The following is a 23426-nucleotide window of genomic DNA, read 5'->3' as shown; positions in this document are numbered from 1 at the left end:
GGGTATTTATCTGAAGAAATCTGAAACACTACTTCAAATGGACATGTGAATCCATATATCATTGCAGCATTATTTACAATAGCCAAGATATAGAGACAACCTGGGTGTAATGGATGAATAAATAAAGAAGAGGTTGTATATATACACAATGGAATATTGCTCAGCCATAAAAAAAAATGAAATCTTGTCATCTGTAATATATATAGACCTAGAGGGTATTGTGTTGAGTAATTTAGACAGAGGAAGATAAATGTCATGTGATTTCACTTACATATGGAGTCTAAAGAATAAAACAAACAAATTCATAGATACAGAGAACATTTTGATGGTTGCCAGATAGGAGGTGGTCTGGGTGCATGGATGAAAAAACGGGGAGAGATTAAGAAGTACAAATTGGTAGTTACAAAATAGTCGTGGAGGTGTAACATATAAGGAATATAGTCAATCATATTGTAATAACTATGTATGGCATCAGATGTATACTATATTTATCAGGTCATCACTTTGTAAGACATATAAATGTCTAATCACTATGTTGTACACCTGAAACATATATTGTGTGCCAACTGTAATTGAAAAAATTATTATAAAAAAAACCAATCAGTTTCCAAAGAAGATAGTATTAATTTGAAGGGAGTTAGTCTCATATAAAGCAGGATTACAGAGGGGAAAATAAAAATAAAATGGTTACCATTTGCAGAAAAAATTATTGAATCTTGAAACACAAGTGTTGGTAGAGTTAAGATTTTGAAATCTATTTCTCAAAAGCAAAGCCATCGTATCTTTGCAAGGAAATAGACTCAGAGACAGTTAGGGGAATTAACTAGAAGAACAAACCAGTTTAAAGTTTCAAATGCAAAAGACCCAAACTTTAGACACCTGTTAAATTTTGTCAAATGAATGATTTCACTTAATGAATTAAGAAAATTTTTCATTTTCCTTAACCATTAGTAAATACTTATAGATTAGCTTTTTTGATCGCTTATTTTTATTCATCTTAAGAATGATGATGATGATTTCTGGTAGGAATCTTACCAACCAGAATGGCTTGGGTCTTTTGTGACTTTTGAAGAAGAGCTTCCCTTACCTACTGGGGAATTTGCCCTAAATATCAAAATTCTCCTCAAAAGTAGCAAAATCCGTTCTAGTCTTTGAGGAAGTTTTTAGGTGAAGTCCTTAAGTGGCTTTTGAAAGTAGATGTTTCCAGTTGGCTACATGGACCACGAAACAAATAAATAACAACTATTTCCAAAGTCCGAACTTTACGTGAGCAAATGTAAATGTTTAAAATATATTACATATTGAAAATATGAATGGGTAAATTCAGAAAGACAGTTGATAAATATATGAATAATCTATAATGATGACAAGTATAAAAACTTTCAAGGGTAAATTGGTGCTTGATATTTCTCTATTAACTTTAAGTCAGCACAATGTAATGTGGCCATGGCTGGGTTTTTTTAACCTAGGAATTAAATCCTCTTTCAGTTTCTTTTTTCAGTTTTAGTATTGAAATCTTAGGGCCATTTTCTTTATCTTTTCTCCGTTTTCTTTATCTTTATGTTTAATACCACCCAATTTACTTCATGTATATACCTAATTTCCAGATCATAGTATGGTCTCACAATTTTATCTTCTGTGTTAAGCTTAGGATGTTTGAATTACTGCTATTTCTGATTGTGAAGTCCTAGAGGGTTAAGAAATGCCCAACAAGCTTGAGGCTGCACCAAGAATAGTATTCCAAGTAGTTTAGCTTGCAATGGGTGATTTTTATAAGCTTTTATGTTTCCAGGTGAGGCTTCCATAATTTGCAATGTTAAACAGAATCACTATAAGCCAAATATGTTGTGACCAGTATAAGACCCCTTCCCTTGGTGATGGTGGTATTTTTAAATTGTTTACTTTGTACAGGTCAGTGGTTTTAAAAAAATTTAAGTAAGTATGTATCTGTTTTTTTACTTGAGAGTTAAGATCTCATCTAAGTAAAAGGGAGATAAAGATGCCAGCTAGAGAAAGTATTTTCAAAATAGAAGGTTCAGAAAAAAATGGTGAATAATTGGACATAATGTAGAAGCTTATCTGACTTGAGTTTAAATATACTTTTAAAAAATACTTTTATTATTGCCAAATAAAATCCTTAAATTAACCAAAGCCTATAGAATTCAGCCATTGACTTTTTTTTTTGAAATGTACATACGGACTTTATGAGAAATACCAGAAGGAAGAATAAGACTAGTGATACAAAATAATATTTTATAATTCTCTTCTCAAAGAATTTCAATAATGTCTTTAATTCAGTGAGGAAGGCAGGCTTGGTGACATAGTTTCAGAAGAGATTGAATTTGTAGTTATTTGATTGTCTTACTGTCTCGAAATCCCTCGTATCTATATAGAGAACAGAAATGAGCCCAGTATATTCTCAGAGCAACACTATGTGATGGGAGTTCGGAAAAAAACAGGCTTTGAACTAAACAAAATGTCAATCTGACTGCTTGACCAGCTCTAACTATCTGGGATTTTGCCTCAAAGTGCCTCTGCTTGCTTTCCCAGGTTAATACTCTCCCCTCACCACTTCTGTCACAAAAATATTGGCTAGCCTTTGTCCCTGGTTACTGTAAGGTAAATTCTAAACCATGAAATTTATTAGAGTAACTAGAGTGTCTTTGTTTTCCATGGTGGATCCCTCTGACCACACCTGATCGTTTATGATGATCCAGGATAGGGGAGGGGAGCTGGTCATGCCAGAAAGACCAACCGAGAGATTAGAGGGTTTGGCTTTGACCATGTGACCTGGAGAGAGGAAGAGGATGGAGATTGAGGTGATTCAATCATGCCTACATAATGAAATCACGATAAAAATTCTGAACATGGAGGTTTAAATGAGTTTCCCTGGTTGGCAAAACTTTGTGTGTTGCTACTTATCAGTGTGCCCAGAGGATAATGCAGCCCTGAAGATTTTGGAAGCTTCACATTTGGGACTCTCCCAGACTTTGCCTGTTGTCTGGTTCTGCTTTCTATTCTTTTGCTAAAATGAAACTGTGATTTTAAGTATAGTGCTTTCCTTGCTTCTTTGAGTTGTTCTGGCAAATTATGAAATCTGAGGGTTACTAGGAACCCCCAGATTTGTAGCCAGCTGATCAGAAGTAAGGGTGGCCTAGGCTCTACTGAACTTGTGATTAGTTGTGAAATGGGGGCAGTTATTTTGCAGAACTGCGCTCTTAAATTATGAAATTTGGCCTAAATATGGACACCTCCCTCACCCAGTCTTGACGCTCTCCAGTCTTCTCAGCAGCCCGAATCTTAGCTCTTTGTCCATGACTGGCCAACACCTGACAGAACTTACAAATGCCAAAAGCCTCCTTGCATATCTGTCTATTGCCTGCCACTGCCCTCCCCTGAGTATGAGGGGCCTTCTCCTGAGATATTTTTGCACAACTGCCAAGCTCCAGAGAGACTGTCCTAAGTAGTCTAGGTATTTTGTTTGTGTTTTCCTGGTACATCTTGTTAGCAACTGAGCTAAAAGTTTGACAAGGTACCAATATGGTTAAATCATTTGTTCAATACAAAAAGACATTGATTATAAGTCATCAATAATTATAATTACATTTTCAACTGGCATAGATTTTCTAGCAATCCACATATATCAGTTCCTATTGAGTCATTCAATAAATTATGACATATTTGCTAAATGAAGTGTAGCACATTCATATCGAACAATGTATCTTAGACTTTTTTTTTTAACACGTGACCTCTTTTTGATCAACACAAAAATATCCCCAAACTCTGGAAATTATGTAAAGCCCTTCTAAGACGGCATATCTCCTGGATATATATTTTCTTAGCTGGTATATTTCCATGTAGGTGGGAAAATGTTTTCCTAGTTTTGTATGTTGTATTCTGTACTTTTTTTAAAAAAACAGTTTCTTTTTTCTACATTCTAAATATAAATCTATACCATACTGAATATATACTTTTTGTACATTATCCATTCACGCTATGATTTTGACAATAAATCGCTCAATGTTCCCCTCCCCCTCAGTTAAAATCACTGCACCATTAACTCAGGAGAAAAGAAAAGTGATAGAAAAAAAAAAATTTCCTAAGTCAGATAAAGATAAATACCACATGATTTCACTTATGTGTGGAATCTAAGGGACAAAAAGAACAAACTAATCAAAAACAGACTCACAAATATAGTGGACAATTTGGTGACAGAAAGAGGGGAGGAGGTTGGGGGGCTGAGAGAACAGGGTGAAGGGTTAAAGAAGTGCAAATTAGTAGTTAGTTGATAGTTGGTCATGGTGATGGGGAGCACGGAAGAGGGAATGCGTTAGCATTAATGTGATGGCTATGTGGAGGGCCAGGGGAGGGAGGGAGCAATGGTGGTGGAGGAGTCATTTTATGAACTATATAGATGTCTAACCAATGTACTGTATACTTGAAGCTAATTTAAATAAATAAATTTAAAAAAAAACTTGCCTGTGGCTCATTTTATTATGTCAACAAGAGAGTTGTTCGATGCATGTGGACGGAAATTTTTGTAGACCCTATCTGTCGAGTAAATTTTAGACGAAGTCAGGTCTGAGATTTAACTGTTCAACATACAATAGTTCAAAAAGAGACTAAATTCTATTTCCATTACCTAAGCATATATTTTTAGAGTGAATTCGAAATGCCAGGTTCTATAACATAATGTTTACTTACAAAATACCTAATGTTCTAAAAGTGGTTTGCATATAACTTGCATGTCATCTCCAAGAATGCAAATTCCTGGCATATTCTTGACCATTCATATTAAGATCATAGGCTACTTTTCATCATGCTCTCACACACATATCTAAGACTTATTTTCAACCTTTGCTTGCAGTAGGACCGCCCAGCAATCTTTAAAACTGATACTCAGTTCTCATCCTCAAATACTATGATATAGCTGTTCTGGAATGGTAACTAGACATTGATATCTTTTTTTCAAAACTCACCAAGTGATTCTAAAATATGTAATTAGGTAAAGAATCTCTGATCTAAAATAATAAAAAGCATGTTTCAATTTGGCCTAAAACTGTTGAATTGAAGAGTGTATAATTCAAACAAAATTGAAACTGTAAATACAGCTAACTTAAAATTAGAAATACAAACAATAAAGTAATGGTGCACTGTATATATTATCATGATTAGTTATATTAGATGTTCATCTTATTGTAACCTCTGAAATGATAAGAAATAGAAAAATTTTAAATCAATTTTACAACTAAATTCTAAAATACTTTAGAAGCACAATAGCATTAGTCTTTCAGTTAAAAATACAATTCAAAAATCTATATGAAAAATTAAATTGAATAAATCATGGTATTCTCAGTGGCTTATCAGATAACAACCTTGATATTTATAAACCTAGGAAAAAATAAATTGTGCATATTAGTTTTAAAATGACTAGTAAATTTTTGCCTACATTAAGAAAACTCAGCTTTATTTACAAAATCGATTTCCTCAAATGTATATTTCTATTTACTTTTAAAACTTGACAGTCTTTGTTCTTGAATCACATGGCTGGCATGATGGTCAGTTAGCTTCATTTTCCTTTGCTGTTTTACAGATTAATCAATGCAGAGCTTATTTTCACACTGGGATAATAATCATCTCAGCTTCTCAACACAAAATGAATATGTTCGTGTTCTGCAATTGACTTGAAGTGAGGCACTCAAATGCCCTAGAATATGGCACAAAATTCTTTTTGCTTTCATTCATTTCATGACAATGTATTAATATTATCCTCCTTGGTTCCACACAGCTGTCATCTAAAATGCCACTAAGAATGGATGCATAATTAGCTCTCCAGTTCATACATTAAATACATTTTAATAAACAGCTCTTTTCTCTGAGAAGAAAATATTGCTGTCCATTCTTGGATGTCAGTCTTGGAGAGAATTTAGAGGGTATTTCTTATGTGAAGCATGGCTTAGCTAAGCTGATCTAAGTACTGTGTTTAAAACACACCCTAATGACTTATGAGCTATTCGCACTTATCTAAAACAATTACAATGACTGATAAGAAGTATTTTAAAGATGCAGAAGCTGATTTGCAATTCTTATAAGTCAAATATTTATATTCTAAAAATAAACTCAAGTTATCAGAAATTTAATATTTAATATTAAATAATAATTAACATCAATGAAATATTTACTAAATATTCATACATTAAATATTATAAATATGATAAATAATAATTATATTTAGGCCTAATTATGTAAAGATTCAATATTTAAAATTTTATACTTACATTGTATAAGAAAAATAGCTTAATATCTAATATTAAATTATCTGCAAAGCTCTTAAATAATTTAATTGCTATGAAGTCCAGAGGATACATGATTTTGTTGGAAGTCAGCGTATTTATTACTTCAATATGAATTATGGGCCCAAGAGAGACAAATTCAATTTCAATCTGGGGATACATACAACACATTATATGAAGAAGTGTCATACTGAATGACTGGATTTTTACTTCTAGTGGTTTATTTAAAACCATTTCTTAAGGAATCCTGAATCAGAGATGCCACCCATGAGTTTTCTGAATGTAGGACCCAGTCTCACAGACGACATGCCTTCTTTCCCTCCTAATACCGCGGTTTGCCCCATAGTTCCTTCTGCCAACCTGAGCAGGAGGGAAGGGAGGCTGCAGTGGCTGACTCTAAGCCTCCTCACATACCGAGTCTGGGGTGCTGCCAAGAAACTGAGAGTAGGGACTATTTGTTTTATAAAAATACTGACATTCCACTGAGATTCGGTATCTGTACCCATCACACAATCAAAAATTAACAAAGAGGAATTACTAATTAAGAATGGAAGTGAACAAATAAGTGGAGATGCAAGATTTTCATTTTGGGATGTTATTGATTTAAAAATTGTGCATGGTTCATTAAAGATAAGCTATACATGGATACTAATATACTAGTTAATGCGAGGTATGGATAATTAAAAACATCAGATTGATGTGAGTGGGTCCTCAAATCACTTTTCCACATGCATATTTAAATTTTATCTTCTGCCCATTTGGATATCATAGGATGAGCAACTTATCAGCTAGACATCTATAAATATATTACATTGCACTTACTACCAAAAGTTGAGTGCATATAACATATATCAATTTAATTAGACTTTAAGGTTATAGTGCTGAGCTCTTACTATTTCTCATCATTTGACTTGGTCCTTTTTAGATTGTCTATGTGGGATTCGAGAGTATGAGAATTAATCAAATTTAAATCTCATGACCATATGGTTGACATGCAATATTTCTCTTTATTACCTGGTTATATGAAAGAAAGAGGTATCCCTTTTCAACCGAACATATTAATAGTTATTTCTGACAGCACATGTGAAAATATGTTAAACTCTGCATTCTGTCAAGGTATAACCCTAATGATACAAAGTGAAAAAAAACTTTTCTTCTTTATTTTATGATAGAAAAATCTTAAAGGAATTTTTATAAAGCAGTCTAAATTGTGTTCTCTTTTTAAATAAAATACGTAATCATGATTGATTAAAAAACTAGTAAAACATATAACAAAAGTAAAGACTGAATAAATACAGTAGTATAATTTAGGGTGATTTAAATTTCCTTCTGTTTATGACCAACATTTTCCATAGTGAATGTGTATTATTTTTAGCGTAAGAAAAGAAATAATTTATTTTTTAGGTTAATCAGACCTTTGTACCAGCTTAGATTTCTAAACACCTGTGGTGAAAATGATTCTTAAAAAATATAATTAACACACATCTGCATCATGTAAAACATGGGTGTTTTTGTTCACAATTCCCTGATCCCTAGTCTTTTGCCCAGTGTTTACCACAGATGGGCCACTGTGAGCCCAGAGGATTATCGGGCAGTGAGATGAGCCTGGGCTGCTGAAATCCTGGGGTGTGAGCAGCCTTCTTCCTCAGCTCCACTTCTCCACACATATCATTTTCTATGAAATCTGTACCATGGGAAAAGATTGTAATGAATTGGTGAGATTTCTTTTCCTCAGTCCCTGGACTATCATCTCCAGACCATGACAAAATAAGTAAATAAATTCTGTCCTGAATAATTATCCTTCTGACATGTAAAGCAAGCAGCACTTCCCAAATTAGAACGCATGAAGAGTTGACATAACAACTTTTTCAAACAAAGAATAAAAACACCTTGAATGTGAAGTGCATTCTTGAACTAATGCTTGCTCAGTAACATCAGAAAATGGCAACAGATCCTAGTGGCCAAAGAAAAGATCACAGCTCATAAAAAACAGTTTTTTTCCAGGCATATGTGTGTATAGTCTTTCAACATTAAGAATGTGGTCGGTCTGGCTGACATTTCAGTTAATAAAATCAGAAAATAAAAATTAAGTAGAAATTGCTGCCTAACTAATATCTTCCTTACTCTGTTCAGGTAGTTAAATCCCTTTCTGAATTTTCCCCATTCCTTTATTAAAAATAATTTATCATCTACTTTCTGTGTGCAGAGAATTGCTTATTGGTAAATATAATTTGATCCAGAATGAAATCTAGTGCTTGCAGGTAGGTGTATAGCTTCTAAAGTAAAATGATGTTTGCCTCTAGATTTCGCTGCAGCAGAAAACCAAATAACCAAAAAGGAACAATGTGAGATCCATTGGTTATAGAGGTGAGTCCAGCTCCACTGACTATGGTTCCTGCATCTTCATTAGGTCTGAGAGCAGTTTGTATTACATTTTCCTTATTGCCTTACATGGTATTAACATTTTAAAATATAAGAATTAAGAAACAGAAATCTCATCTCTCATTACCAACTACCCAGTCATATATCATCGAACTCATCCCTGCCATTGATTTCAGTGCATGTAATGCTATAAAGTAAAGCTCATATATGTGAATTTCCTCAAACTGATGTGCCAAGTGTAGAAAATAATGACTGTATTTTGTAAAAAAAAAAAATTTATTTTTAATAAACTGGTTTATAAATAATAATATGTCTTCTCATTCGAACATCAACTTCAAGAGATTGTTCAGGTCACTACAGTAACTCCAGGACTAAGAACAGTGGCTTATATGTATTAGCCATTAAATAAATATTTGTTTAATGAGTACTGTTCTCTGACCTTGTACAGAACTATTGCATCACATGGGTTATAATGTGGCACAATTTTTTATATGTAGCCATGTTTCTCAACAGCAGACAGTAGGAATCAGGGAGGGACAAGGACTGTCTTGCATACCATCATATTCCTAGAGCCTGGCAATACTTATGTGCACTAAACTGAAGTTGGATGAATTAAAGAGAGGGCCATATTATGTCTTACTCATTTATTATACTAGTCATATAAGGCCTCTGACTTGATTTCCATTTGAATAAGAATCTGCCTGGAACAATGGAAATATACTTATTGCTGTGTTGAACTCAGAAGAATGCTTCACTGTTAGGTGTGGCTGCTCTGTAGTGCTAGGCAATCTCTCAGCTCAGCCAGGCTGGTCCATTGATGTGGCTTTGAAGAAGGCCTGAGTTTTGGATGCTATTATTCTTATTAAACACCAGATGATGATTTTGACCTCCTCCTTTCAAAGAGGGAAAAGTATACAGAGAATAAAATTAAAACTGTACTTTCTGTGGCACCTCACCAATTGAGCCAGACCTATGCAAACTTATCCATCACCTATTACTGCTGCGAAATAATTTCCTAAGATATGCTTAAGTTGTGTTGAAGAATATCCATATCTTTCACAGCAGCAAAAGATTACGTCAATTTGATTGATGCTGGAGAAGCTGGAGTCTGGGAAATAGTGAGCCTAGTGCTCATTTTGTATTAATTCTTTATTTTTTTTCCCTGTGAAATATTTCAGAAGACCTTCCTCTCCTTATATTAGTAGGACAGCAGCTGGCAGGATTTAGAGAAATCTTGCTAAGCTGAACATCCTTCCTTTATAGAAAAAGCCTCAAAGTTAAAGTACCAGATCCTGTTCTTTCTCCCAGGGTCCACTGAACTCTGGCCCAACTCCCAACAACAAAATGTGACAAATGAATACAATCTTGCTCTCTCATTTGCTACTTGTTTAACTGAGACAGGTTAGTCAATGCTCTAAGCTTTAGTTCCTCATTTGTAAAATGCAGATGACAATATGAGTGTGTAACCTGCTCGATTCTAATGGGGATTAAATTATATAGCTATACATATAATGCATAATTAGGATTATCTTCATAATCTCTAATCCTCATTATAAATTGTTTGGCAGAGAGCTATAATAGGTACACTATGCATGGCAGCAGCAATTAATAGCATTCTAACCATTGATGAGAATATAAAAAAGAAGTTGAGCTGCATAGCTCCACTCACGTGTTGACTTAATCTCTGTTGTGCAGTTTCCTCATTATGAAAATAAAAATATGTAATATTACAATTTATAGTAAAGAAATGCATGAGAAAAATATATGAGTAATCGACTTATGAATGGCAACCATTGCGGCGTTGCTTTATTTTTCTACTCTTACTTCTGAGCTTGGCCTAGTTATATTCCACTGAGAGAAATGAGTCAATTTGGTGACTGTGGTTGCCAGGAAGGTGTAATTCTTCCTTTCCTGCCGACGTCTGGGCTGTCCCTTCTCCATCCTGATGAAGCGCTACAGCTTCACCATTTGCAGCCCCATTCAGGGAACATGCATCTTCTCCTTTACTGCTCTCCATAAAGAAGAACAGAGTGGCCTTGGCATTATTTTTCTAAAACTATAGAACTGGACACATTTAAATGAGTTTTTTTAAGGTGATCAACTGTTGATGCTGCAGATGTACTTTATGGAACCAGAAACTAACTTTCAAAAGTAACGTATTATATTGATATATCATAGAAACTTGATACGATCTTACTGAATTGAATTATTATTAATTTTAAGTGGTATATATTTTAATTAGGCAGTGTATTTTTAAAATTAATTAATTTTATAGGTTAATATTCTCATTCTCTATTAATTCTTATGAGTTAAGCATTATTTGGCAATTTTAAGATCTATGCGCACTATAGAAAATAGCTTGAAAGCTACAATATCTGCTCTTAAAAGTTTTTAAATATTTTAACTGCACATTACTCTGATTTTTGTGACAGCAAGAAAGACATATGATTATTGTCAAATCAATGAGTCAGACAATGGACACAGTGAAACATATAAGACACTATTCAGAATGTTCACTGTTGCTGTTGAAAATGATCTATGATTGTGATTAATTGCTTTTGAAATTTTGATCAAAATTGATCTGTCCAATTTTCTGGCACTGGCTTTGTACGTCAAATCTTACCCTGGAATTACATAAATCAATTTAGTCTGGACTTCTGTAAAAACTGGGGGGAGAAAGATAGAAGTAATTTCTGAGTTGTCAGTGACTGATGGATGTTCTCATTTCACAGGTTTAGTAAAGAAAAGGTCTTACCGTAGCTGTCATAGGCATCCTCACTTACTCCATGACCGTAGTCATAGTATTCAGGCACACTGCAACAGATTTAGACAGCAATCAATGTTACTGTAATCGGGAGGGATCAACCCAGAAACTCATATGGAATTTGAAAGCAAAATGTGTGCTAAAGCAGTATCCCAAGAATCTCTGGCATAACACAATCCTAAAGAAATAGTAAGAAAAATACAGGTTATTGACAAGGAGTGCTATGATTTTCTCTTGACACCTCGGTACTTCTTTATCTCTATCTCCCAATTTATAAGTCAAATTTCTCCTAAAATACAAGTATAATACTTCAAAATTTGTCAAGAGGAGGGTTATAAAGGTCTATTTCCAAGAAAAAGTGCTATATAAGATGACAATCTATTCAATCATGTATGGCTTTTAATGCTGTTATCTTAAGAAATATACACCAATTTCATCTTCACTTCCAAACACTGAAATTATAATTACACTCCTCTCTACAGCATGTCCATGCACTCTTCAAATATACAAGCTATTTATTTTTACTTAACATTTTTCTAGATGCTTCCACATTTCAGTAACTGAGAAAAGGGCGTTCTTCCTTTATTTCTGACTCGAGTTGCTTAAAATCCCCTCCACTACAATTGTCATTACTTTATCTTACAGCAAGTTTCCCCCTGTAAGGCACCATTCCTATTAGCATCCAAGCATCTTATATATCTCCCAATCTCAAAAATCCCTTCCTCATCCTGAGATCTCCTGCTAGTGACTATCCCTTTCTCTGACCCTTTACAGCAAATTTCTTGAAAAGAGGCAACTTCACTCCCTCTTTTTCACTGCCCCTCAGGCTGTTTTCTCCACTGAAAAATCATGTCTCAATATCTTGCCATTTTTAAATGCAGTGATCAAGACTTGTTCCTCAGTTTACTCTAGAACCATTTAACATAGTTGATCATTTCCTGCTCCTTCAAACACTTCAATTGCTTCTGAGATGTTCCCTCTCTTGGATCTCCTTAGCTCACTCTATTTCTCCCACTTCTCTACTGGTATCTCTTTATTTTTACAACCACTTAATTCTGAAGACCACTGGAGTTCAATTATTAGAATTTTTCTCTTTTCTATTGATACTCCCTAGGCAATCTCATTTGATCCTATGGTTTTAATACCATCACTACTCTGATGACTTCCAAATTATATGTCCAGCCTTGGCATCTCCCCTCTACTCTGGTCTCATATATCCAGTTGCCTTCTGTACATTTACATTTGGATGCAAAACTTAAAATAATCCAATAAAAATTTTGGTTTTCGTCCCAACTCAGATCTGCTCCTTTTGAACGCTTTCCGTCTTTATAAAAGTGTTACTCATGCTAGAAAAGTGGAGTCCTATCCTTTCTATCCTAAGATTATCCTTAATGTTTAATCTAACAGCAAATTCTTTCACTTCTACTTGAAAAATATATCCAGAGTTTGAACATTTCTAAACATCTCCACAGCTATGACTGTGGTTAAAGTTTCACCGTCTCTCACTTAAACGAATATAATATCCTTCTAACTAATCTCTGTGCCCTGCTTCCTCAGTTTCTATTTTCCACATAGCAGTCAAGGTAATTCTTATAGAAGTAAATTAGATTGTATTAGTTCTCTATTCAAAATCCATCAATAGCTTCCCATATCCTTTAGGAAAAAAAATTCTTATTTTGCTTACGCACATTGGCATCCTCGTATTTCTTAGAACTCTGCCGCTTTCCCTTTTGCATACTCTGCTCAGAGTAGCTGTTCCCTGAACATGACAAACACGTTTCTGTCTAAGGACCTTTTCAGTTGCTATTCCCACTACCTGGAACATGCTTTTTCCTAAACATTTAGTTGTCTATTCTCTCATTCTTTCAGAAGTCATGCCAATGTCATTTATGAGAGGTTTCTCTCACTAATTTGTTTAAAATTAGCATTCACTCATCCTTACCTTGCTTTGTTCATCTTAGTGTTTATCAATCATCATTGTACATATTATATAACTAAACAAACAAACACACATTTGTTTATTTACTTATTGGCTGTTTCCTACTTTTAGAATATATAAGCTCTCTGGTATAGAACTTGGTCTCTCCTTTGTTCATGTGCTCTCATTGTTCCAGGCTGATTGGTCCAGAAAAATGCTTGGCACATGATAACTGCTCAGTAAATATTTACAGAAAAGTTTGAATTGCTCATAGGAAGATAAGACACCATTTATATGAGTAGCCTAATGTAACCAAATTATAAAGTTTTAAAGTACTTTACAAAAAGTGGAAATTATTTTAATTGAGCTTAGTATTTGGATAACCAATGCATTTTTAAATCTTGCTTAGGGATCTATAAATATTTATGATACACTGTATTTTCTCCTAAAATAAACTCCTTCATTTAAAGTCTTATGCCTAAATCTTCATTTATAAATTTACATATATATGAATTTATATTTATAAATCATCTCAAGATAATATTCATTTTAAGTATATAAAAGTGTGGCAAGGAAATGGTTTTATATCAAATATCAAATTTTAGAAGAGTTGAAGGTGAGTGATAGATGCCAAAGGGTTAGGGTGGAAGGAAAGACAAAAGAGCCTAAAATTATGTGTTGTCATTATCCCTCAAAGTAATTTGATAGGTCTTATTATATTAAATACTTGAGATTTCATTGATGGTAAGGAAAGAGAAGCAAAAGTAAAATGCAAGTCTATACATTAGAGATGAAGTGAGAGAGAGGAAGAAGTTTGGCAATCTTTATCTTTCTGCGAGGCAACTGGTAATGCACTAATTCAATGTCAGTGTAAAACAGCTTGGGAAAAAAAGATTACCTAGCCCAGCCTTCATTGTGCAGGATATTTATATGCAATCTAGGAAAAATGTATGGTAATATGTTCTGATCCCCATTCTTCTAATGACTTGAGATTGGAGAAGTATAAGGCCATTGGCTAGTGGCTGGATGTTTATCTCCTCTTTCACATACTGATCTTAATGAAAATGATGCAACCCAATTGAGAGCCCTCATATATGTGTAACAAATTCCCGAGAGTTGTTACATTGATATCCTGGATGATCAGGATGTGGCAGTCCTGAGACTATGATTTAAGAAGCAACATTCCCATTTACAGGGATGAAAAGAAAAATGAAGGCCTCGACAGCAGCTCTCTCTGCCTTCCTCACAATCAGTAATTTTTCTGTGAGCAAGCCTAATTATGTTTCCCAAAGTGTGCTATATGAAGACTAGTAGCCTCAAACACTATCTAGTGCCATTAATATGTCTCTCATTGGATTTCAATTTTAATTTTAATTGATGTAGATAAGAGAGTAAAAAAAATAGTGGTGAGAGAGAGTCCATGACAAAGAAGCTACAATTATTGTCTCTCATAAATGATACATACGCACCAAGAGAGAATTTTAACTTTCAGAACTCTAAAAAGGAGAAAGTGGAACATATATTTGTATGATAATACATAATGTAAGATAATGGAAATAGTGGGTAGTAATCATGATAGACTCTGCCAGAGGCCATACCTTTGCTTATACAAGTATTGCTTTTCATTTCTTCTGTAGGAAAATATTTTACATGGACAAAAAATACACTCCCAGCCTTGTTTGCAGCTAGATGTGCCCTTGTGACTGAGTCAGGAAACTTGGGATGTGCACAGAAGTGAGGGTGGCAACCTGGAGGCCATTTCCAATTTAAGAGCAAGATCCTCATCTTGAACTTGTGCACCATCATCTTCTCCATTGGTAGAATGCACTTGAAGTGGTAATCAAGTATCTCCATGCAAATAAAGACAATGCTGTAGGACTGTAACTTTCAGGGACCATAATATGGAAGGAATTTGTCTATAGCCGATCAAATTGAAACAGATTTACTTTAAACCACTCACTTCAGAGATTATTCTGAGAAAAAATAATTTTTTTATCTTTTTTGAGCCACTGAATGTTGAATCTCTGTTACAACAACAATTTAGTCAAACATTAAAATCACTATGTAGAAGTGTAGAACTGCCCTTAAAATCACCAAATACAGGGTATTAGCTTAACAGGTGAGTGAAGAGCTCAAGGAAAAAAATACTGCATGGTACAAGGCTGATGACCCTTGTTACACCATCGCCAGTGAAAACTCGGATGGCAGGCTATCGGCCTGTGTATACTTTGGCGCTACAGGAAAAAAGAGCTGGACAAATCCTATTAGTAATCTTTGCTGCTTTTGGAAAGGTTTACAAAACATATAAGTTTGAATAAGAATAAGCCATTTTTTCCAGAAGACAGAAAAGTGAATAGAACTTTGCTAAGGGAAGTTATCTCTGCCTGACTTATGAGCTGGTTCTATCATTTAAAATGGGAGAGGGTTCAGAAATTTGCGGCTTAACAGGATTAGAGAAATCAACTGTTTCTGTCTTCTAGTAGCAAGAGATAATTAGTCTTGCTCAAAGAGTCCCTTATGTCTTCCTATTAGACTCTGCTACCATATATGAGCCTCAGAACAATCCTCAGGTCCTCAAACATGCAACAGAAGGAAGCATGCCGCAAAACTTGCGAAGTCCCCAATGAGGCCATGCTCTACTTTACTCCATTCGCATATGGCCATGGATGAGGCCATTTAGCCATTAGGATAAGGAAGAACTTTCCAGTAAAGCTAGTGTGATTTCCAAAAACTAGAACCCGGGTTCCTAGATGCACTAATTAGAAAAACATTTCAATGCTGTTGCTTAGGTGTTTAATCACTGCTCGACAGAACTTTGTAATCATTATTTCCTATGGAGCCTTCAGTGTTTCCCCCAAAAAATAACTATTGTAGTTATTCTGTTCCTTTTTCCACTACTTTATATTAGGTATTTTGTATGGGCAAGAGGAAAGAAAAAATAATCTGTCAATTATTTTATAGGTTAACAGACTTCAAAGAACCATATCAAGACCAATGCAGAGGTCTGCATATTTCCCAGGATTCTGTATTTTGAGCTGGCTGCAGTAATTAGAACTGAACTTGGATTTTCCCTGTTGTTCAGAAGCTAGGTATATTTTTGTTTGCTTATTTGTGTTTTTGTTTAATGAGAAACAGTATATTCACTCATATTTGAATGACTAGAAGTTGGGCCATAGAAGACATCTAGTTGCTACCCTCTAAAACCCATTTGTCACTTCTTCTATAAGAGAGACAGACCTTTTTAAGACTACATTTCCTAGTCTCTTTCACATTTGAGTGTGACTATGTACAGAGTGATGTGTACAAATTCTTCATGATTTGCATAAAAGTAAATTCCATGTCCTTTACTTCTTTTCAATTTTCATGTAACTGGCTAAAAATGTCAATGATTGAATTTACTTTGGAAGGCTAATGTTAATGATGGTACAATGGACTGAATCTTTGTGTCTCCCCAAATTCATATGTTAAAATCTCAACACCAAGGCATTAGGAGCTGGGGCCTTTGGGAAGTAATTAGTTCAAGAGGGTGATGCCTTCATGAATAGAATTAGTTCCCTTAAAAAAAGGGGACCTAAAGAGCTCTCCTGCTCTCTTTCTACCATGTGAAGGTACAGAACACAGTACTAGTCTCCAACCCAGAAAAGGGTTCTCATCAGAATTCAACCATGCTGGCACTCTGATCTGGGACTTCTAGCCTTCCAGACTGTAGAAAATTAATTTCTGTTGTTTATAAGCCACCCAGACTACAGTATTCTGTTATGGCAGCCTGAATTGACTAAAACAGATGGCAACCCACTAGCCTGGATCCCTAAAGGTGTCATGGAGCAGAGCCCATCTACTTGCCCTAGTATATAATGTGTGAGAGACATAAACCTTTCTCTTGTTTGGACCACTGACTTGTGTATCTCCTTATTATGGAAGCTTAGCCCGTACCCTAAATCATATGGTTGACAATTAAAGCAATCCCTTGAAGATAAACAGACACTCAGTAAAGGTCTACTGAATGAATAAATGATTGAATCAAATACTTCAAAAAACAAATGATTGCATTTGAACATGAACAATCTTAGAACATTTTGCTATAAATATCTTTATAAAACTTTGTACATGCTTCAGAAAGGATGCTCATTTGTATTGACAGCGATGGAAATACTAAAAAAGAAAAACAACCACTCATTTATTGTCTAACGTGAATGAAATTCCGATTAAAGTTTAGAAATAATGTAACTGACCAATGCATGGGGGACTTTTATAATGTTATACTATTTTTCAACTTTAAAAACATATATGACTTGGCTAGAGAAGGTAGACTATGGTGTTGGTTTTATGCTTTCCATTTCATTATTTCAGAAAGCTACTATTTCATTACACTTGTTTCACTAGCATGTCTAATTATTTTAAAATATGAGAAAATGTGGAAAAATGAATTCAGTATAAACACAATCAGGTTATTTAATTTTCAAATCATTATTATTTCATCTTATATTTTAGAAAATATAGTGATCTAGGTTTCTAAACATACTGTTACAGTTATAGAGGTATTAATTAAAATTATGACAATTATTAGAGACTTGGAACTTATTCACATGGTTATAGCAGACATAATTTCCCTAGAAACTGATAAATACAATCAGCATATAACATGGCAGTTCCATTGACTCATTAAACAATATCTAAATATTAGTAAAATTCTATACAAAATTTTGGCCTTTTGATATCAAGACCTAAGATACTAATAAATATTTGAAAAGTAATTAATAAAAAAGTAGAGTATGGTAGCAGGAAAATATGTAATTAATTTATTAATGACCAAATTTAAAACTAGATAAAAAATTGGAGATAAAAATTTTTGGCTTTTTTTTTCTTGGTGGATAGAGGAGTGTTTTACCCTAAATAGACTATATTAGCAGTATACTAAGACAATTAATTAAATGGAAATGAGCACAATAGAAAAAAATTAGGATAATATTTGGTTTCTAGGAAACCAAATAGTACCTTCAACATTGTTAAACTATTTTTCCAAGCAAGTTCTTAGTGAGCCTACCTGTGACATAATAACACACATATTTCTATAGTGCTTCACAATCTAGCAGCTGGTGTTTCACATTCCTGTAGCAGGAGATACCACACTGATGGTGGAGCAGACTTGTTCAGAAGTCAGTGAGACTAACCAAGCTTGTGAAGGAAACTTTTTGGACGTCCAATTATTACAAATCGAGATACTGGCAGTGATATAAATAACAGCACTGCTCTATACCATTTGTTCATACAATCAAACCATTTAGACTGGCATAAGTGGGAAAAAATAGAGCATGTAACTTTAAAAAATTCAACACTTTGTTTAATATTTCAACTGCTTACTTGGTAGGATATAAGAATTACCAGAGATAATTAAAAATTACAAATATACTACACCTCGTTGTGGCCCTCAAAAGAATAAAGCTCCCACATTCATAGTTTCCAGTTGCATTGGTTTATGCCACGTTGTCCTTCATTTAAGCCTTTCCCTGATTCTTGACTAAGCTGAAGATTTATGTGCATGAAAATAGGACCAGATGAGAGTGAGTTTCAACTAAAGCTTCCTTAATTATTTTCTGCATGAAAGAAAACTAAGAAATATAAAATAATACTTTAGAAGAGGGATAAAGGGGTGATTAAAATATTAATATGAAAGATTTATAACCATCCAACTATTTTTAGCACTTAAGTGGGTGCTCTTAAAAATTGTTCTCTTAAGCATTTATGCTGAAACCTTGTTATGTTGTGCATTTACATTGCATTTCCAGAAATATCTGTCAAGTAAAGATAAATTTTCAGCCCAGCTCTCATCCTCAAATTGCAAATTGGTAATTTCTTTATTTTTATATCCATTTATATAATTATCAAATCTTTCTGTTATATTTCAAAAGCTTCCTGGAAGTGCTTCTTACAAAGCTGTAAGCGTGGTGTATAGATTAATGAGTGTAACAAACAGGTACATGTGTCAGTTCTTATCACCAACCACAACCCTCCCCCAGTGTCAGTCACGGCATTAACCAAACATGTTGGGATGGAGAAATGGGAGACTTCACTAAGCAGCTCAAGGCTCCATTGCTTTCTTCTACATCACATTCTTGTCCTGTCACCTGTGAATTCTGTTATTCCTGGGTCTTTCCTTGAGGCTCTCTCCTTTTATTTCCAACACTAAGGGTGAAATTTACCAACATGGGATCGACCCTATTGTTATGATGGAAAATGGGACCTATTTGCAAATAGGTTTTTTCTTTTGTCTATCTCTTCTAGAACAAATCTTATCTTCCCACAGAAACTAGCTGCATATATCTCTCCTCACTCACCTCTCCCAACATATTTTTTTACTCTCCGTATTGCTGGCTACACAAAGTAATGTTTTAATAAGACGAAACAAAACAACAAAACAAAAAACCCTAACAGCTACATACAGACACATTGTCTATTTTGTAAAGCATTAAAAATCAAACAAGTGGGAATAAAAAGCCTTCATGGAAATTATGATCTAGCAGAAAAGCCATTCAACAAGTGATAAGGAGCAATTCATGATCATTATTATTTTCCTTTCATTCATCAAATGATGAAACCCTGAAAGAGAGGAGGAATAAATTGCCCAGGTAAATGGAATGAAGACTTACAGGCAGGAGTCAGCACCAGCCAGGGTTCAGAGGCAAGAAAAGGCGTGGCTTGGCAACGACTCCTGAGTGTCCAGGAGGTTAGTATAAGGGAGAGAGAGGCCCAAGGTTCTATCTCGAGAAGGACGCAGAGGCCACATCTTGAAGGAACTTGTATTAGTTAAGGTAAAGAGTTTGGATTTTATCTTAGGCTACCAGTGAAGGATTTAAGAAGGGGATAGATATGCTTATATGCTTATATTTAACCTTAAACAAATCCCTCTGTTGGTGGTATCCTTTTTTGTTGTTGCTGTATCATCAGCACCAGGCAGAGCATCAAGTACATAATAGGTACTCAACAAATATTTATCAAATAAATGAATGAATAAGTATATGCATATAGAATGAATATTTTTCTTCATAATTGCTGTCTCCCTTGCATTTTTGCATTTCTATTTCCTTTATATCCCTAGTTTGGGCTTTTTTCTTAAATTGTGTGAGAAAATTTGCATATTAGGGTAAATTATTGGTGAACATAACTCATAATTATTTCATTGGATGCTACATTTCGGATCTGCAGTTTGAACTGCTAAATGTCTTTTTATTCCCCTCACAACTTTGCAGAAGTTAAAAAGCAAGACAAAAAGAAGATAATTCTGGTTAACTTCAGTAAACAGGTCAAAAAAGTATTTTTGGAAGAACAATATTGAGAACAATACATAAATTAAGTCTGATGTTTTGGAGGTCCAAACCCAAATCTGTGAATTATAAAGAAGCATGATTTGCTTAAGTCTCTTTTTGCTAATATTTTAATAACATCTGCAGTGAAAGACAGACTCCATATCTATTAAATGCTATTTCCTTGCTGATTTAAACCTTCTTTCCTATTCCTTCACCAATTCTACCGCTCGATTTTTGAATTGAAAAATTTTAAATGGGAAGGGGCCTTAAACAAGAAATTTAGTCATTTGTCTCTTTGAAATTCTTCTCTTCTCCCCTCACAGAAGTAATGATAGCTGTAATAACCATAAAGACATATATCTAATATGTTTCAAACACTTAATACATGCAAACACTGCTAAGAGCTTTACATACCTTGTCTTAATCATCACAACAAATTTTTAGTTGGTATTAGGTAAAGTACTAAAGAAGAAATCTGTTCAGCTGATTAAGTTACTTGTCCTAAGCTACCCAGCCCGTCAGTGATGAATCTGGGATTTAAACCTTCATGTATCTGATGATAGAATTCATACGGATAATTTATAATTCATCTAGTCCATTATATGTATTCAAACAATCATTCTCAACTTTATCTGCATAGTACCAGACAAATATATGGGAAATAATTTACTTAAAGCCATATGATCTTGGGCTAATTGTGGTTAGAAAGATCAGATAAGCTGTGAGCTCTCCTCTACGTTTACTCGTTCTCCTTCTCAGAAACATGCAGCTATCATCAAGAACAAGGGCCTGACAAAAGCACACAAAATTCACGACACCCTCTTATCCCCTCCTGAATTTTTTCCTCCTCTAGGAATCCTTCTCAGATCCGAAATAACCCTACAAATATACTTCCCACATATCCACATTTCTTAGTCATTGTTGTAATTTCACCTATTATTTACTTGTCTGTTTCCCCAATTAAAATAATATTTTTGTGAAGTGAGCGCTATTTGGATCATCAGAGTAGTCACAGGTAGTAACTCAGCACATGGCACACACACAGTAGATGCTCAAGATACACTGACTAAATGAATGAATTAAAGTCATTGAACTGAGGAACTTTGTATTTATTCCAATTCTAAATAGCAATCTGCTAACCTGAAAGCATCATCTAATCCACTGTATTGATCACCACCTATTCTTCCCTGTGTACTCTCCTTAAACTCCTCCTTTTATTTGGGGAACCGAATGCTATCTTATCTCACTAAGCTTTTATCATTCAGTTATATTTGGAATGAGCTCTCCAATTTCCTTTACCAATTTTCTTGCTCCTTCTATAACTTAATTTCATTTAGAGTCAACTCTGTAACTATATATAAAAAATGTAGTCAACCCTCTAACTATGGATAAGAAATGTATGAGAGACCTAAAGTTTTTAGATGTTTATATTAGGAAAAGTAGATTTGGTGTTTACTTAGAAAGCTTCTAGGTGACAGAATAAAAGATGCTATTGACCTACAAAATAATAGGGGATAAGCTAGGGGAATTAGACAAGACACCTTTAAGTTATGGTAGTCTGAACCTTGGGTTTTAAAGTCTGGAGATTTTGAGTTTCCTTTTCTCCTTTTCAACTTCCTGTGAGACTGATAGCAAAACTTTTACATTCTAGTTACCTAGAAAGGTGTGACATGAAATTTGCAGCAGCTTTGCATTTAGAGTATTTTCCCCAACTGTATTTTCAGTGGACCAGTTTCATATGCTATAGAGAAAGGGGATCTCTGTTGTCTTTTAGGTAAGGCTTTCCAGAGAAACTGTTTTTAAGTTTTAAAATGTGTGGTCAGTGAAGAGATGTAATGTCTGTACGATGCAAATAAGAATGTAGATTACAGAAAGATGTCAGCTTTTGGCCTCCTTTAGCATTAATCAAGGCAGTTGGGTTTGAACTTAACTGACACTTTTAAAAAACATGTACATGGCTGCTTAGCAATTCCTATAAACACTTATTTGATTTTATGCCAGTGACATATAGTGTTGGTATAAAATAAACCATATTAAAACCCTTAAACTCTTCTCTATAACTTTTATTTTACACATTTCTGGAACAGAAATAATCAAAATGGATTTGAAAAAAATGAAACTTTCTTAAGATATTTTTATTCAAAATTAAAATAGTTTATCATTGTGTGTATGTGTGTGTGTGTGTGCTCATAATTATTGAATGAAATGCATTTTTTGTGTGTATCTGTTGCAACTAAATTGCAAATACCCCTTTTTATGCTCTAGCATCACTGATTTTAACAGAGTTCTAATAAGGAAAAGATCAAGGCTTTAGATAATATATTTCTAAAATATCTTTGAAATTCCATTAAGATTGCATTAATAGTTTTAAAATATTATTGGAATTTTATTATTGCATTATTTATTTATTCCTTGCATTTAACCAATTATTGCATTATTTATTTATTCCTTGCATTTAACCAATAGTGTTATACAGAAAGCATTGTGTAATACAGTGGCCATCTTTGTGAAATATATAAATTTGTGTCTTCCAAAATTAACTAGCAAATTAAATACCTTAAACATAAATATATAAATAAATAGATAGCATTATAACCCACTGCAGTTATTTTTCTGGCCAGTTTGTTTTGAGAAATTTAAAGATATATCTCTCATTCAAAGATTCATTATGACACAGAACTCATTAAGAAAAAGAAAAAGTCTACAGTTTCAAGAGTGGAGAACAGTGAGGTTTCCATTCTCTATTCGTTTGGAGGAAAATCAGG

At 34.1% G+C, this 23426-nt stretch overlaps 1 protein-coding gene across 2 annotated transcripts in view; it reads right to left on the bottom strand.

The window, feature by feature from the left end:
- KHDRBS2 (KH RNA binding domain containing, signal transduction associated 2) overlaps nucleotides 1-23426 on the bottom strand; it is a 511685-nt gene that overhangs the window by 26608 nt on the left and 461651 nt on the right. For both annotated transcript variants that reach the window (XR_002780626.1, XM_011361193.1), the window contains exon 8: nucleotides 11431-11489. Coding sequence is in view for 1 of the 2 variants with exons in the window: in XM_011361193.1 (XP_011359495.1) it covers nucleotides 11431-11489 (59 nt within the window). In the remaining variant the exon portion in view is untranslated. The remainder of the gene's footprint in view (nucleotides 1-11430; nucleotides 11490-23426) is intronic.

Source organism: Pteropus vampyrus, unplaced genomic scaffold, assembly GCF_000151845.1.
Source record: "Pteropus vampyrus isolate Shadow unplaced genomic scaffold, Pvam_2.0 Scaffold64, whole genome shotgun sequence".
Classification (NCBI taxonomy): Eukaryota; Metazoa; Chordata; class Mammalia; order Chiroptera; family Pteropodidae; genus Pteropus; species Pteropus vampyrus.
Note: the sequence above shows the minus strand (reverse complement) of the source record. Positions and strands in the feature narration are given on the sequence as shown.